The following is a 13,362-nucleotide window of genomic DNA, read 5'->3' on the forward strand; positions in this document are numbered from 1 at the left end:
ATTTCGTATAATCAAACCTTATAGCTTCTTTAATACAGGTGTCTAAAAAAATATACAAACTTAAGGTATGGGTAAAACCCGGCGTGTGAGGTAGGTATCTAATAGTACAGCTCCCGTGTGGTGATGCACAACAACAAAAAATAAAGGGTAGGTGTCTAATACAGAATGTCTCCATTTACCTACACAAGAGATTACACGTATATGTTTCAACCGGGAATGTAGTAGAATAATTTAATTTAAACACAACTCCGTACTGACCACTGAACGCCTGCAACTATAATTCCTTAAATTCGTTCCATTTTAGATCAGACATAACGTGTATGCATGTGATGTGTGTGCGCGCGCGTGTGTGGATATAATATTATTATTGTTATTATTATAAAATGGCAGCTGCCGAAGTCTTGCATGCATTTGGCTGCGCACAAACCGTTAGTAGGCTATATTGTTATTATATCGACCGGAGATGAAAATTAGTGGCGGCTGGCTGCGACTTGCTTCCCGCGTGAGTACAGATTACGTATACGTGTATTAAATCGCCCCTGCGGCTTGCTCGTTTTTAAACCGACGGACAATTCATATACATACGTTTATTATATATATATATATATATATCAGTCTATGTGCAATACGTATGTGTATATAATAGTGAGTGGTTTCACAATTGCGTGTGCGCACGTGTGTATGTGTGTGTGTGTGTGTGTGTGTGTCAGGGTTTGTAGCAATAAAATCCATCACTCTTTGTAAAACTACTTCCTCTCTTGCACTTAAATCCTGGGCTGCGTAAAGTTACGCGTTTTACATGGATATTTAATTGCCTTCGACCCGCACGCGCGTTCGCCTTTGTATTCGCTACTTGTGCACCTCCATTGCCGCTACTCCATCCGAACTCTCGATTAATTACGATGTACCTTTCGGCCATTTGTTATGATATGCATATATATATATGAGTGTGTGTTATTTTTTTTTACATTAATTTGGCCCTATACGCGTTGCACATAATTTCAACTCAAACCGAGAAATTAACAACGCTTGTCTATTGCGGCAGGATGGACGCTGCATTTTATGAAATTATCATATAATACAATTTACCTACAGATAGTGACTCCATTTTTTTTCCATATTCAAAAGCCAAATTATCTAAGTTTTGAAGTCGTTTGTGCTACTTAAGGAGTGACCTGTAGAGATATAAACACTGTTTTTTTAATTGAAAACCTTCCTTTTTTACTGTATATTATTTAGCGGATATTTTTTCAAAAAATTCTGAAATACCTAATTCAAAATTCTAACCATAGTAGTTTTTTAGTTATTCTTCTTTGAGTACCAATTATAATTATTGGTGCATGTTATCAGACTTTGGAAGATAATATAACGGCTATTATATCTAGTTAATATTTATAAATATAGCCCAAGTATAATAATAATACTAACTATATTCGATTTAATATATTACTTATATTTTTGTGAGACTATTTTTATAGGGACTAATATTATATCCTTAATACAGTCGTTTTAATAACTGAAAAACTACATGTTTAAATTTTGAATTAGCTTTTTAAAAATAAAAATAATAAATATATTCACTAAATAATTTATAGCTGTTAAGAGAGTTCTCGTTTCAAAATCAGAAGTTTCTTTCACTAACTGTATGCTGTACCTAGATAAAATTTTAAAAATTGAAAACATGGTTTTCGCGTAAGTATATTAAAAAATTTCAAAAATCAGAATTCGTATAATAAATGTATTTTTAAATGAAAAAATAAGTGAGATTGGTGAAACGCAACGATAAATATATAATATGTGTGTTTGCGCGCGCACTTTTAGTAGATACGTATATCTACATAATAATAAATATAACATACGTTTGCTCTTACGTTTCGTAATCTTTAAACTAGTTTCGATAACTTTGAAAATGTTTGAATTTCGTTTATACATACATACACTCTGTAACAATCGCGTACAGTGCTGTGCAACGTTTTTGTGACACTTTAATCGCAGTTTTGTTATATGAAAATCGTTATTTTAAAAGACTTAAGTATATATTTTCTATATTGTGAACACACACGACGGACAAACAAATAAATAACACGATATGTTGTGTTGTGTTGCACGCGTAACGTCTGAATAAAGTATTAACACTGTATACAAGTATACAATATATATTATGTATAATGTATATATATATATATATACATATATACATATATATATATTATATTCGTCGTTGTTATAAATCTTTATTTTTAAGCTCTTTAAACCGTATTAAAATAAAACGGTTTTTAACGGTTTTCAATGTAAACATATTTAACAATCTTTGTCGACGGATCTCTGCTGCTGTTTTTCAAGTAACTTACGCCACCGTTTGTTTTCCTCGGCTTTAAATTTATTTGGATGGCGAAAAAAAACAGATAGAAAAATCTTCTTTGTATAATATGTAAAGCACGTTTTTATTTATTATAATTTATAATATATTATGTTGCGCGTTTATTTATTATTAGGTATAATGGATCCTTTAAAACCGGAATCATCACAAATTAACAAAACCCGGTGCGATGCTTCCCTTCACATAACATTATTTTTATATATTATCACGTTCCAATATTTATATTATATACACAGTAGCACTGCGTTCAATGATTGTATTTGTACAGTATAAACTTTTTCCTGGCCCTCGTTAGGTCACGATATTTTTTAAATATATATTATATATATATATTATTCGTAGAACCACGTCATCTCGTTATCACGTATGGCTCGTAATTCTTTCTAACACTTAAAGGACTGCTATAAAATGAAAAAATAACATAAATTTATTAATAATAGTAATATAAACAGATAGATAAATATTGTTTATCAATCTTTGGGTGTTATAATCAGTTGCCTCGTTTAAAGTAATGTTTTTATTTCTTATTTATTTAAAAATTGTAATTCTAAATCGTTATTGAGATAACTTATAAATTTTATATATTTCAAAAACTATCAATCACTATAATACTTATAATTTAGTAGGTACATATTTGTCATATTTATAATTGTTAGTTCTACTTACAAAGCTAGGAATGCCTTAATTAATAATAAAAAAAGAAAAAAAATTCTACTTACAAATAAAAAAAGTTGGTTTAGTATTTTAGTAATGCAGTTCATAGATGTTAATAACTTTGATGAATTAACAATTTTTTTAACTGGAAAAAGGTCCTCTACATTATTATGATGTATATTTTAATATTTTCAATAATTGTATAGTATTTTTATTTTTAAAATCAGAACGTCTGAATATTTTGCTATAATACCTAGGTCTATATATATTATATAATAACGACATACTACTCATACTTGATATTTGATAAACGATTTGTAACGTAAGTCTTTTTGTTTATTCCGTTTTGATAATAATATATCTGTATTCGAGTGTCCCGATAACACGCTAAACAATGAAGACGAAAACGTTCAGTATTTAGTTTAAAGAGAGAGTGAGAGGGAGTGTGGTAGGTAGATAGGAGAAGCGATGCAACTGGGTGTGGCAGTGTAAGCTCATGGTAGGTGTATCGATGATTGATGCGCATAACGTGGACCGATTGAGGCCACAGAAGAGAAAAAAAACAAGCGTAAAGTCGGGTTATCAACATGAGCTGGACCTGTCAAAAACATGTACGACTCCCCGGGGAGGGTTTCGTCCCAGAAAATGACTCGGTTTCCAACATCTCGATTTTTTTCTTCTAGACGTATATTATAGTAGGTAGAATTTTTTTTTTATTCATCTTGTATTATTATGTAGTGGATATACATTCACAGGCATGAACGTATTATATAGTACTCATTTGTTGTATATTTTTCTTCAGACGTGAATTCCAGTTTTCTGACGTTCTTGTCACATATTTTCAGAAAATAACATAATAATTCAAAAAATATAACCTAGGTATGACGTCAATGAAAGTCTTAATATTTAAAATAAATATTGCTTTATCTAGTGGTTATCAAACTATTATTATTAAAACGACAGCAGTCTTTTAAAATTTCTATTTTAGAAATGAACCATGGAATCGATTGATTGTTCAGTACGGCTGTAAAGAGGGAAATGAGGTGATTAATTAGTGAGAAATTTTCAAAAAATAATTTCTGAAAAAATGTGATCATAAGTGGAATGAATTGAGTACCTAAGTAAATTTTCGATGTTTTAGTAATGCTTTATATTTTGGACATCCTTTGTATTTTTAGGTGTAGTGGACCACGCAAAGGGCACACATGACTGAGCTGTTTTTTTCTTTGGTGTAAATGTCTGAGGAGTGACCTCTCCCAAATTTTACGTAGCGAGAGGGATGGTGGCATTATGTTGTGGTATGAACGTAGGTCATATAGTTTTTAGACTGAGAAAGATCACTTTTAGTCCTGTAAGGTAATTCAACTTTAACTTTAGTATCAAATAACATTGATGTCTGACTTAAAACTTCTTTGTTATTGGTTTGGGTTTGAATTCCACGAAAAAGGGTGGAAGCAAGCGTTTGTTTTTAGCGACATTTATGACATGACTAATGGAGTTACCAAATTAGTCGAGAGCATTAGAAATTATGAATTTATTATTATTATTTATTTATTTTTTTATAGTTAATATAATGATACTCAAGGATTAGTTGTCGAATTCGATTTACTATATTATTAAAATATTTTCTGGAGTTGTTTCACAATGTTAGTCCACGTGCAGGACCGGACATGCGTGTTCTGCGTCAAAATTGAATTTCTGATAAATACATCATCCTCCCCTTTAACCACAGTTAAAAGTTGCAATGCCCACAGGGGCCACGCGGTGCTCATATTAAAAAGATCCGGCAAAAGGTGGAATAAACTTTTCAAATATAATTCAGATTTTCCGGGACTTAAATATGAACTTTTGTGCATCTTCGTCGCGTTTTACTCTTGTCGTCCTTGTTACGTGCCCTCTAGTTTTATTTGGCGTTAAAGTTTTGCGTGACGGAGGACTGAAAAAAAAATTTAGCGTCAAATAAAAACAAATTACCAGTCCTTTCTTACATCGGAAAAAAGTTTCACTCGTCAAAATGCGCAGAGTGAACACGACCGTGACAAAGAATATATCCTATATATATACACGCTTAGATGTGAGAGTTTTTCATTTTCATTTTTTCTTCATTTTTCTTTCTCGTTTTTATCGACGATGGACGGCAAAAACAAACTTTGATAATACAATCAAGCAATTTGTTTGGCCAATTCTATCATGCCACCAAGTACCACCTGCTATCTTATACGATAGATTTTTAAACGAATTTCTGTTTGTCTTAATAATATATTTCCATCCGTTCGTCGGAACATGCACGTAAATTCCTCGTGAATGGTTTGGTGAACAATTCAAAATGAGAATGGTTGACGACTATTTCGTATTGTTTATGATGAAACAAACATGTATAGATCTATACTTTTATAATTTCCATATTCATATGTTTTTGTTTCTCAACCTATGCTTATCTTCGAACATTTGAGATTATATCACAATATAAAAAGAATATTTTATTTTTGACTTGGGATTTAGAAAATAATAATAAGAAAACAAAATAATCAATGAGAATTTGATATATTATAACTTATAAATATTGAAAACATTAGTTCTTACATTATAAGTAATTACACATTATAATACCAACATATTATGATGAATTGAGCTTTTGTGAGCGACATATCGCAATAAAATACACACAATTATTTAGGTATTTATTTATTTATGCTAATCATCCGACCCTTAACATTTAAGTAAAATATATAATCATGGACCAAAAGAAACTAACATGCATGATGATAATAATACAATTAAAATTAACAAAGAAACAAAAATTAAAAATTAATTACATTTGTATGAATATGAATATAAAATAATAATTTTTCAGCTTTGTCGAGATAAAACAAAAAACAACAAGATGTGATTTAAAAAAAATAAAAGCTCTTGAAAGAGAGAAATTATTCCCACAATTTGTTTCGGTTTTTTGTATATAGAGCAAATCAAAATTATAATAATATATATTATATAATCTTAAAAGGGTTTCTAAATCCAATAAAATGTAAAATTGCTGGAAAATCGATACATGTATTATTATTTAAAATATCATAAGCATACATTATACAACAATAACGCCGAAGACCTATTTTATTTATTTACTTATTTATTTGTATTTATTCTTCAAGAATATAACTAGCCCACTATAAACATATTCTCTAGTATCTCCACGGAGACCCGTGGCTTCATTGCTTCAATGAAATTTCCTATACGTATGAGTTAATTTGCCACAACAGGTTGTAAACAACTGATCTATATTACCATAACATATTTTAAGCTGGTTAGATTTTTCAGACGAAAGCTGACTACAATAAATACCTACTTATAAACACGTAATAACATTTGAACATTATCGTTAAGAAGAAAAAGGCAGTATAAGGTACCATCTATATAAACAAAGTAAATCTATTCAAAAAAATTATAATAATAACGCGTCGTTGTGATATAATATATTATTTAACTCAAAACAAACAATATAAATCAACTAGAAGTTATTTCAGGTGTGCTATAATAATATTTATATACTCGTGCGTAGGTTTTGTGCGCTCTTATATTATTATGTGAAACAAAACAAAAACAGTCACTTTACTCCGTTTTTTTTTTGTATTCATGTTATGCGGTTTCATAATGTAAAAAAAGTTTTTTGTGACCTTAAATTAGCCGTTTTCGTTCCCAATGTGTTTTTTTTATGTCAAAACATCTTAACAGTATTTAAATGGTTAATATTTTCTTATAACTGCATTGCCTGAAAATTCCACGAACTCATCTACTTGTGTGGTTTAATAAAAGTCATATCGATATATTGTAAATGTTAGTTATTACTTTGCTAGGTATTCGATAAAAAAAAAAAAATGAAGAACGTAAAGTGTGTAGGTTTAGATGGAAGACTATTAAAATAAAGTCTCTATAATTACAATCAGATTTGCAAAGACGGATCATTTTGTTTTAATTAACCAAACTATTTAGGAGCTATTGAATGAATTCGAATTGAATATTAACTGTCCATAATGCGAAGGTACATTGTACATTATACCCCAATAATTGTAGTGAATTATTTTCCAATTAAATTATGGAAAACCAGCATAAACATAATATTATGGTGGACTGTAGCTATACAGTAATAGGAAAATAGTAGTTTACATTATATTTAAACACAAATAAAACAACAAAACTTATCAGATTTTGATATCGGTATTTTTTGATTGGATATTTTTATGGGTACCTACGTGATGATATTAAACAGTCACCATATTAAAACATTGATCAAAGGTATCCATCATAAAGTGTGTTGTTAATAGAAATGATTATTTTTCATGGTAAAATCAGTATTATCATCCCGAAATTATGTCGTTCCAAGCTGCAAAGTGCAACGAATTTGGCTCTTCCTTCTTGCGTGCCAAACTTTCAAGTTTTAGAACTATAATAATGCATATGATTCAGTTATCGCACTTTATTATAATTAATCATTATGTTTAATCGTCAAAATTTCTTTGAACACTTGAATTTTTAAAAAATATTTTCATATTTTAAATGTATTATATATAACGTATTTTACCTGCTCACATTTCTCTGTATTTAGACTTTATATATATATATATATATATATTGTTATAATTAATGTTATTATCACTGCATAATTATGATTTGTTGATTTTCGTATTTTTTTTTAGCCTATGGAAATTTGGGCTCAATACTGAGTAGTCAGAGTCGACTGGATGAGGCGGAAACTGCACTGAGGACGGCATTACGATATCGACCGAACATGGCGGACGTACATTACAATTTGTAAGTACAAAAATAGTAATAAATATTGTTTTGTAGTATATTATATCGTTAGTCACCCTAAAATATAACGACTTGGACAGCACCCAAACGCGTACCCCAATTTACTGACATACCTGTATGTATAAGTGTGTCTGTATTTGTGTATGTTTGTATGTATATGCGTGTAAGTATTTAACATTTTTATTGAGAAAACTAAAAAATGTATTGGTTCATATTATAATAAACGGTCAAGTGTTGTTTGAAGTATATTGTATGAAAAACATGTAAAATTTGTACATATTCATATAAAAATAAACTTTCGGTGGTTGTAATGAAGAGCTCTCTTCTCTCTGTTCGATATATTAATAACATTTCTGTTGCATTATAAAAGCCTTTAAAAAGCTAACATGAACCAATATACCTACACAAAAACTTAGTTAACGAATCCAGTTGATCATGCGTCGAAAAATAGTAAAATCAAAAGTCTTGAATACGCTATAGATAATAAATAATAGTAATAATATTCGTGTCATAATCTTCATGAAGTATATAATGCCAATTTTCGAAACTACTAAAATATTATTATTGTAACACTTGCTGCTTAAATACGGGTCGTCGACTAAACCATAGGCACGTTTATATTCTAGGGTTTGGGTAAAGCTATAAAGTCTAAATTGATTATTTCAGTAACTTTATATCGTTATTATGAATAGTTTTGACGTAACTATTAGACCAAATTCGAGCAACTAGTTGAAATTTGACTCACGTAGACGTAATCCGTTTTTGCCTGATTAAATAATTATAATAGTGTTCAATGAATTTGTATTCCCGAGTTTAAGAAACAATTTTTTTACAAACGATAAAGTTTTATTTAGATACTTTAACCCGATGCACGTTATTATTATTATCTAAATGAGATTTTGTAGCTGAACGAAAATCAAATACCGATTGTGTGGTTGTTAACCAAAACCCGAAAAATATCAATGGATTTTCATATCTATAAAAGTATTTGTAAACAGAACTATTGCAGATATATTATAGTCTAGAGTATTATATATATCAGCTCATTCGATCAGTTTTAAAATTTTGTGCACGCGACCGATCGATATATTCAACACATTTTTTTTTTTTTTTTTTTTTTAACGGATACGAACATACTAAAAGTGTCGTTATAATTTATTGTCTCTGACTTTGGACCCACGCCGTAGCCGTATTATATAATACCATAAATTATGCCGTCGTTCGTCGAAAATCGTTAGACAGACAACTGCGGAATATACAATATTATATTGTGTGACTAGGAAACGTGTATATTATGGCATCGTATATAATAATAATAATAATAGTAATAATATAATGTCGTGGGCCAAACCATTTCCCGGGGCTGTTATGATTGCGAAAATGTCAAAACGAATAGGACTAAAACGTCTTAGCGTGTGCGAATAACATTTATGGCACTTTCTCTTTATTAAAACTTATCTGCGGCTGTACATCCCTTTAGCGCATTCTTGAAAAACCATCCTGATCTATTCTTATACACAAACAATCTCTTCCCGCACCTTCCTCCAGTTTGTCGCTTTCAGTCGTTTCCATTGTCGCGAAACACGTAATAATCATTGTATTTACTGTATTTATGTACACGTATCTACGGCTCACCGTTAAAGGTTCATATACCTAAATATTGTTGTATACTTGTACTCGTATTTTACCACTTTTGCGTGTACGAGCTATTTCTGCAGAGATTCCCACTTTATTTTATCCAAGACTTTTTATTCTGCTATAGGTGCCACAACCGCTTAGGTGCTTAACTTAAAACATCTATTGTAGTTTTCAACTTTTTTATTTTTTAATTGTTATTATCACAAAATATATTATATATACCGGCTACCTATCTGGTAGTCATTGGAAAATGACAATAGCTAATAGTTATAAAAATGTTAAAAAAAATTAATAGATATATAAACTACCTTACCTTTCCTTATATTAAACTTCCAGTTAAAAATGAATACTCTAGTATGCGCTAAAATCACTATATTTTTGACCGAAATATAACATTTCATACACACCACCGTGGATTGAACTCGAGCTAATATCATCTAAGAGCCGTCAAACTATTCAGGTCTATGGCAATAAAATAAATTACGAATTTCTACGATAGCGGTTGGGACCTATTTTTCTTCGCCAATTATTCGTAGAATCAAAATCATTTTACAAGGTCATGTGCATGTAGGCTGCAGATGAATCAGAGAAACTATTTAAACACACGATTTTTGAAAAAATGGTCGTGTAATAATTTACATCTTTAAACTTCAAATATATGTATACTAAAAATATATATGTATATTTATAAAATAAAATAAATATATTATGTTTGACCCTCTAAAAGATTCTGATATTCTATATAGCCTTTGAATAAAAAAGTTTGAAGACCCGGGTCTATAATAATATAGAAGCGATTTACCTAAATTCCATATTTGAATATGCAATGTAAGTATTTTATTGTCCTCTACTTTGTTATGAATAAAATCTTTAAAAGTTCTCAATCCTTTAATAAAAGAAAAAAATGCTTAGTTTTGTACACATTTGTCTCTGAGTAAACATTAAATAAACAATTATTATTTTCAACAATTCTTCGATTACAATCACAATTTCTGACTTGAGTGTATGCGTATTTTGATAAACCACGTTCAAAATCTTAAATTTAGTGGAATCATATATTTTATTAAATTATATAATATATTATCGAAAATGTTCCAATACTTCAATTGTAACTTATATTTATTGATAAAATAACTTTTCGTTGGAACAGAAATATGCATTTGCAATACTAGCATGAAACCAAACTTTTAAAATGTCATTGTTATAAGTTACAATAACAGTCCATTCAAATAAACAGATTGAACTTCCAATATCTTATAATATTATTTACTAAAAGAATTACGACATCTATTTGAAGAGTGGTTAGGAAAAAGACCATTTTTGTGTACATTTTTAATAAATATGAGAATATTATCGATATTAATTTATTTCATAGAAATAAACAATATAGCGGTCATACTCTCATACTAATATATTTTTATAAGTACGTATGAACAATAAATTTGGTGTGTTCAAATAATTAAGAAAAATATATTATTTACTAATTAAATTATTTATCGAACTCCAAAGTAAATTCATTAACATTAAGTTGTTAAAAGAGCAATTATTTTAAGTGTTAAATGAAATTATAAGCTGCAAATTACAAACTACGAATTATAAATTCTGCAGTATCCATCAAACTAAATATTAATTTAAGATTTGTCACCATAAATTTAGGAGTTTTATGCCTTATAAATTAATTATTTACATATTTCTTTATTTACTTCATTATAACTGAATACGATGTGTGTATAGGTACAAATGATATCTTTCTGATAAATTAAATGTAAATTTAAATACATTTGTTCAAAAATATGTTTATTTAAATGGTATTTGAGGAAATAATAACGCGGTGTGTATAATATAAGTATAATTGTATTAATATATACCTTTTATATTTATGGCAAAACATATGATATAAGTTAATTAATTTAAAAAATGAAATGATATTTCGTGTAACACGCACTCCGATGCAGCGCATTGGCAAACATAAAATTCACATTAAAATAAAAAATATAAATATAAAAAGTCGTTAAATTATAATTTTGTTTTCGGTCATTGGTTGGCATTTTTCGGACGATAAATCAATAAATTTGTCTGCGTTAAACATCGAAAATATAATAATACGATTAAAAAAAAAAAAAAAGAAATGAGAGAAAAAAGCAAATGCAATAATTGTATAAAAATTGGGAAAAAATCCATTTTATTTGCGGTATTAATACAAAAACGCTACCAACACTCGTGGATACAATTTAAGGCCATCGAAATGTCCCAGCGGACTTCCGAATCGCGTACCTACTGATTTATGTACACGCAATATTCGAATTGACGCATTTATCTATATATCCACCCCTGCAAGCCACCCACCCCACTAAATATATACCCCCGACAAAATAAATATACGAATTGTGTTCGGACTTACCCACCGTTCAAAAACAATATTTATAAATGTATACATATATACATTGAGTATATACCTATAATACACCCGTAGTTCGCATACATTTATCTACACTTTTTTTGTTGTTTGTTCGCTGGTACCGAATCCGATGTTCGTCAATCGTTTATATACACCAAAACGCGTACTGTTGTATTTTTCTTTAAATTCTCTTTTAAATTACCAGTTTTAATGGTGAGGTGTCAGTGTTTTGTTATTAGATTGAATTGACACATTATAATACCTAAAAGAAAGATTATTTATAAGACCCCTAGCAGTATTTAATAAAGATAATTATTTCTAAGTAAGTTAAACTTATGATCTTTTTGAAACTGTAAATTTTAAAAATAGTGATATAAATACGATCCCACTTGGGGCCATAGATAATAATTTTACCTATAATTATTATAATAAAAGTCAATTCACTCTAATATCCAAACCAACAGCACACTATTGAACTGAAATTTGTTACATATATAATACGGGGACAACATAATAATATGTGGGTTGTGGGTACAACGCGTGGCGTTCTTTTAATGCTACTGTACTATAATATTAGTAACAATACTTGTTGCACTTGCAGGCATAAGTTTAAATACTAGAGGTATTGATGGCACTTTCCCACACATAAACATTTCCCCTCTACCCTGTGAAAAAATTCTGAAGATTTTACACCTTTAACCAACATTTTACTCTATTATACACCTGCAGCACCTCAATCTCTCTCACCTCCAAATCTCAATGACCATTTCAGCCTGCGTTAGTAAACCGCTAAACACGAATCATTACTGATTTAAAGATTAATATTTTGTTTCGTCGATCTTGGATACATTGTAGACATCGTAGAACTAACATAGGTTTTTTAAGAATGAATATGCATTATTGTTGTGGTTGAGACACTGATTTTTGATGGTTTAAATGAAATTTATTACTGAAAAAATCACATTATATTTTATAATAATATATTCATATTATGTGTATGTGTGTGTGATATTGTGACATTTTATTGACCGCGGAAGTCAATACTCAGACTATTGAAAGATAATTTAGGTATTTACAAAACGAATCAAACAAAGATGTGGTATGAAAAACATTCGACGTTAAAAAATTAAGAAGCACGACTAAAATTACTGGTAAAGAATTTTTTGTTCACTCTTGGACTGCTGCGATAATATAATATATGATATTATTATGATGAATATTATAGTTAGAAATTTTTTTTTTTTACGCACGAAAATTTACCTTTATCATGGTACAATGGTTTTGTATAGGTATGATATAATATTATATAAAAGTGTGACAATGCATCGCATGTTATTATTACTGCACATTTTTTTCTCGGTTGATCGCGTTCTACCTTCTGAGGTACCCCTATAACCATAGGGTTGTAGGTATACGTGTCATGTGCAATACAATAATAAGCTATGTTATTTTATATAGGTTTGTCTATATAGTAATATGCCGTATC

General features: G+C 29.3%; 1 protein-coding gene across 2 annotated transcripts in view; it reads left to right on the top strand.

Moving 5' to 3' along the window:
* The window catches only part of LOC107172986 (protein O-mannosyl-transferase Tmtc1-like), a 306,219-nt gene that overhangs the window by 174,686 nt on the left and 118,171 nt on the right, over window positions 1-13,362 (top strand). For both annotated transcript variants that reach the window (XM_089225406.1, XM_089225407.1), the window contains one exon: window positions 7,726-7,840. In XM_089225406.1, coding sequence (XP_089081532.1) covers window positions 7,726-7,840 — 115 coding nt within the window. The remainder of the gene's footprint in view (window positions 1-7,725; window positions 7,841-13,362) is intronic.

Source organism: Diuraphis noxia, unplaced genomic scaffold, assembly GCF_037042655.1.
Source record: "Diuraphis noxia isolate RWA-SAM2 unplaced genomic scaffold, SU_Dnox_SAM2 contig0004, whole genome shotgun sequence".
Lineage (NCBI taxonomy): Eukaryota > Metazoa > Arthropoda > Insecta > Hemiptera > Aphididae > Diuraphis > Diuraphis noxia.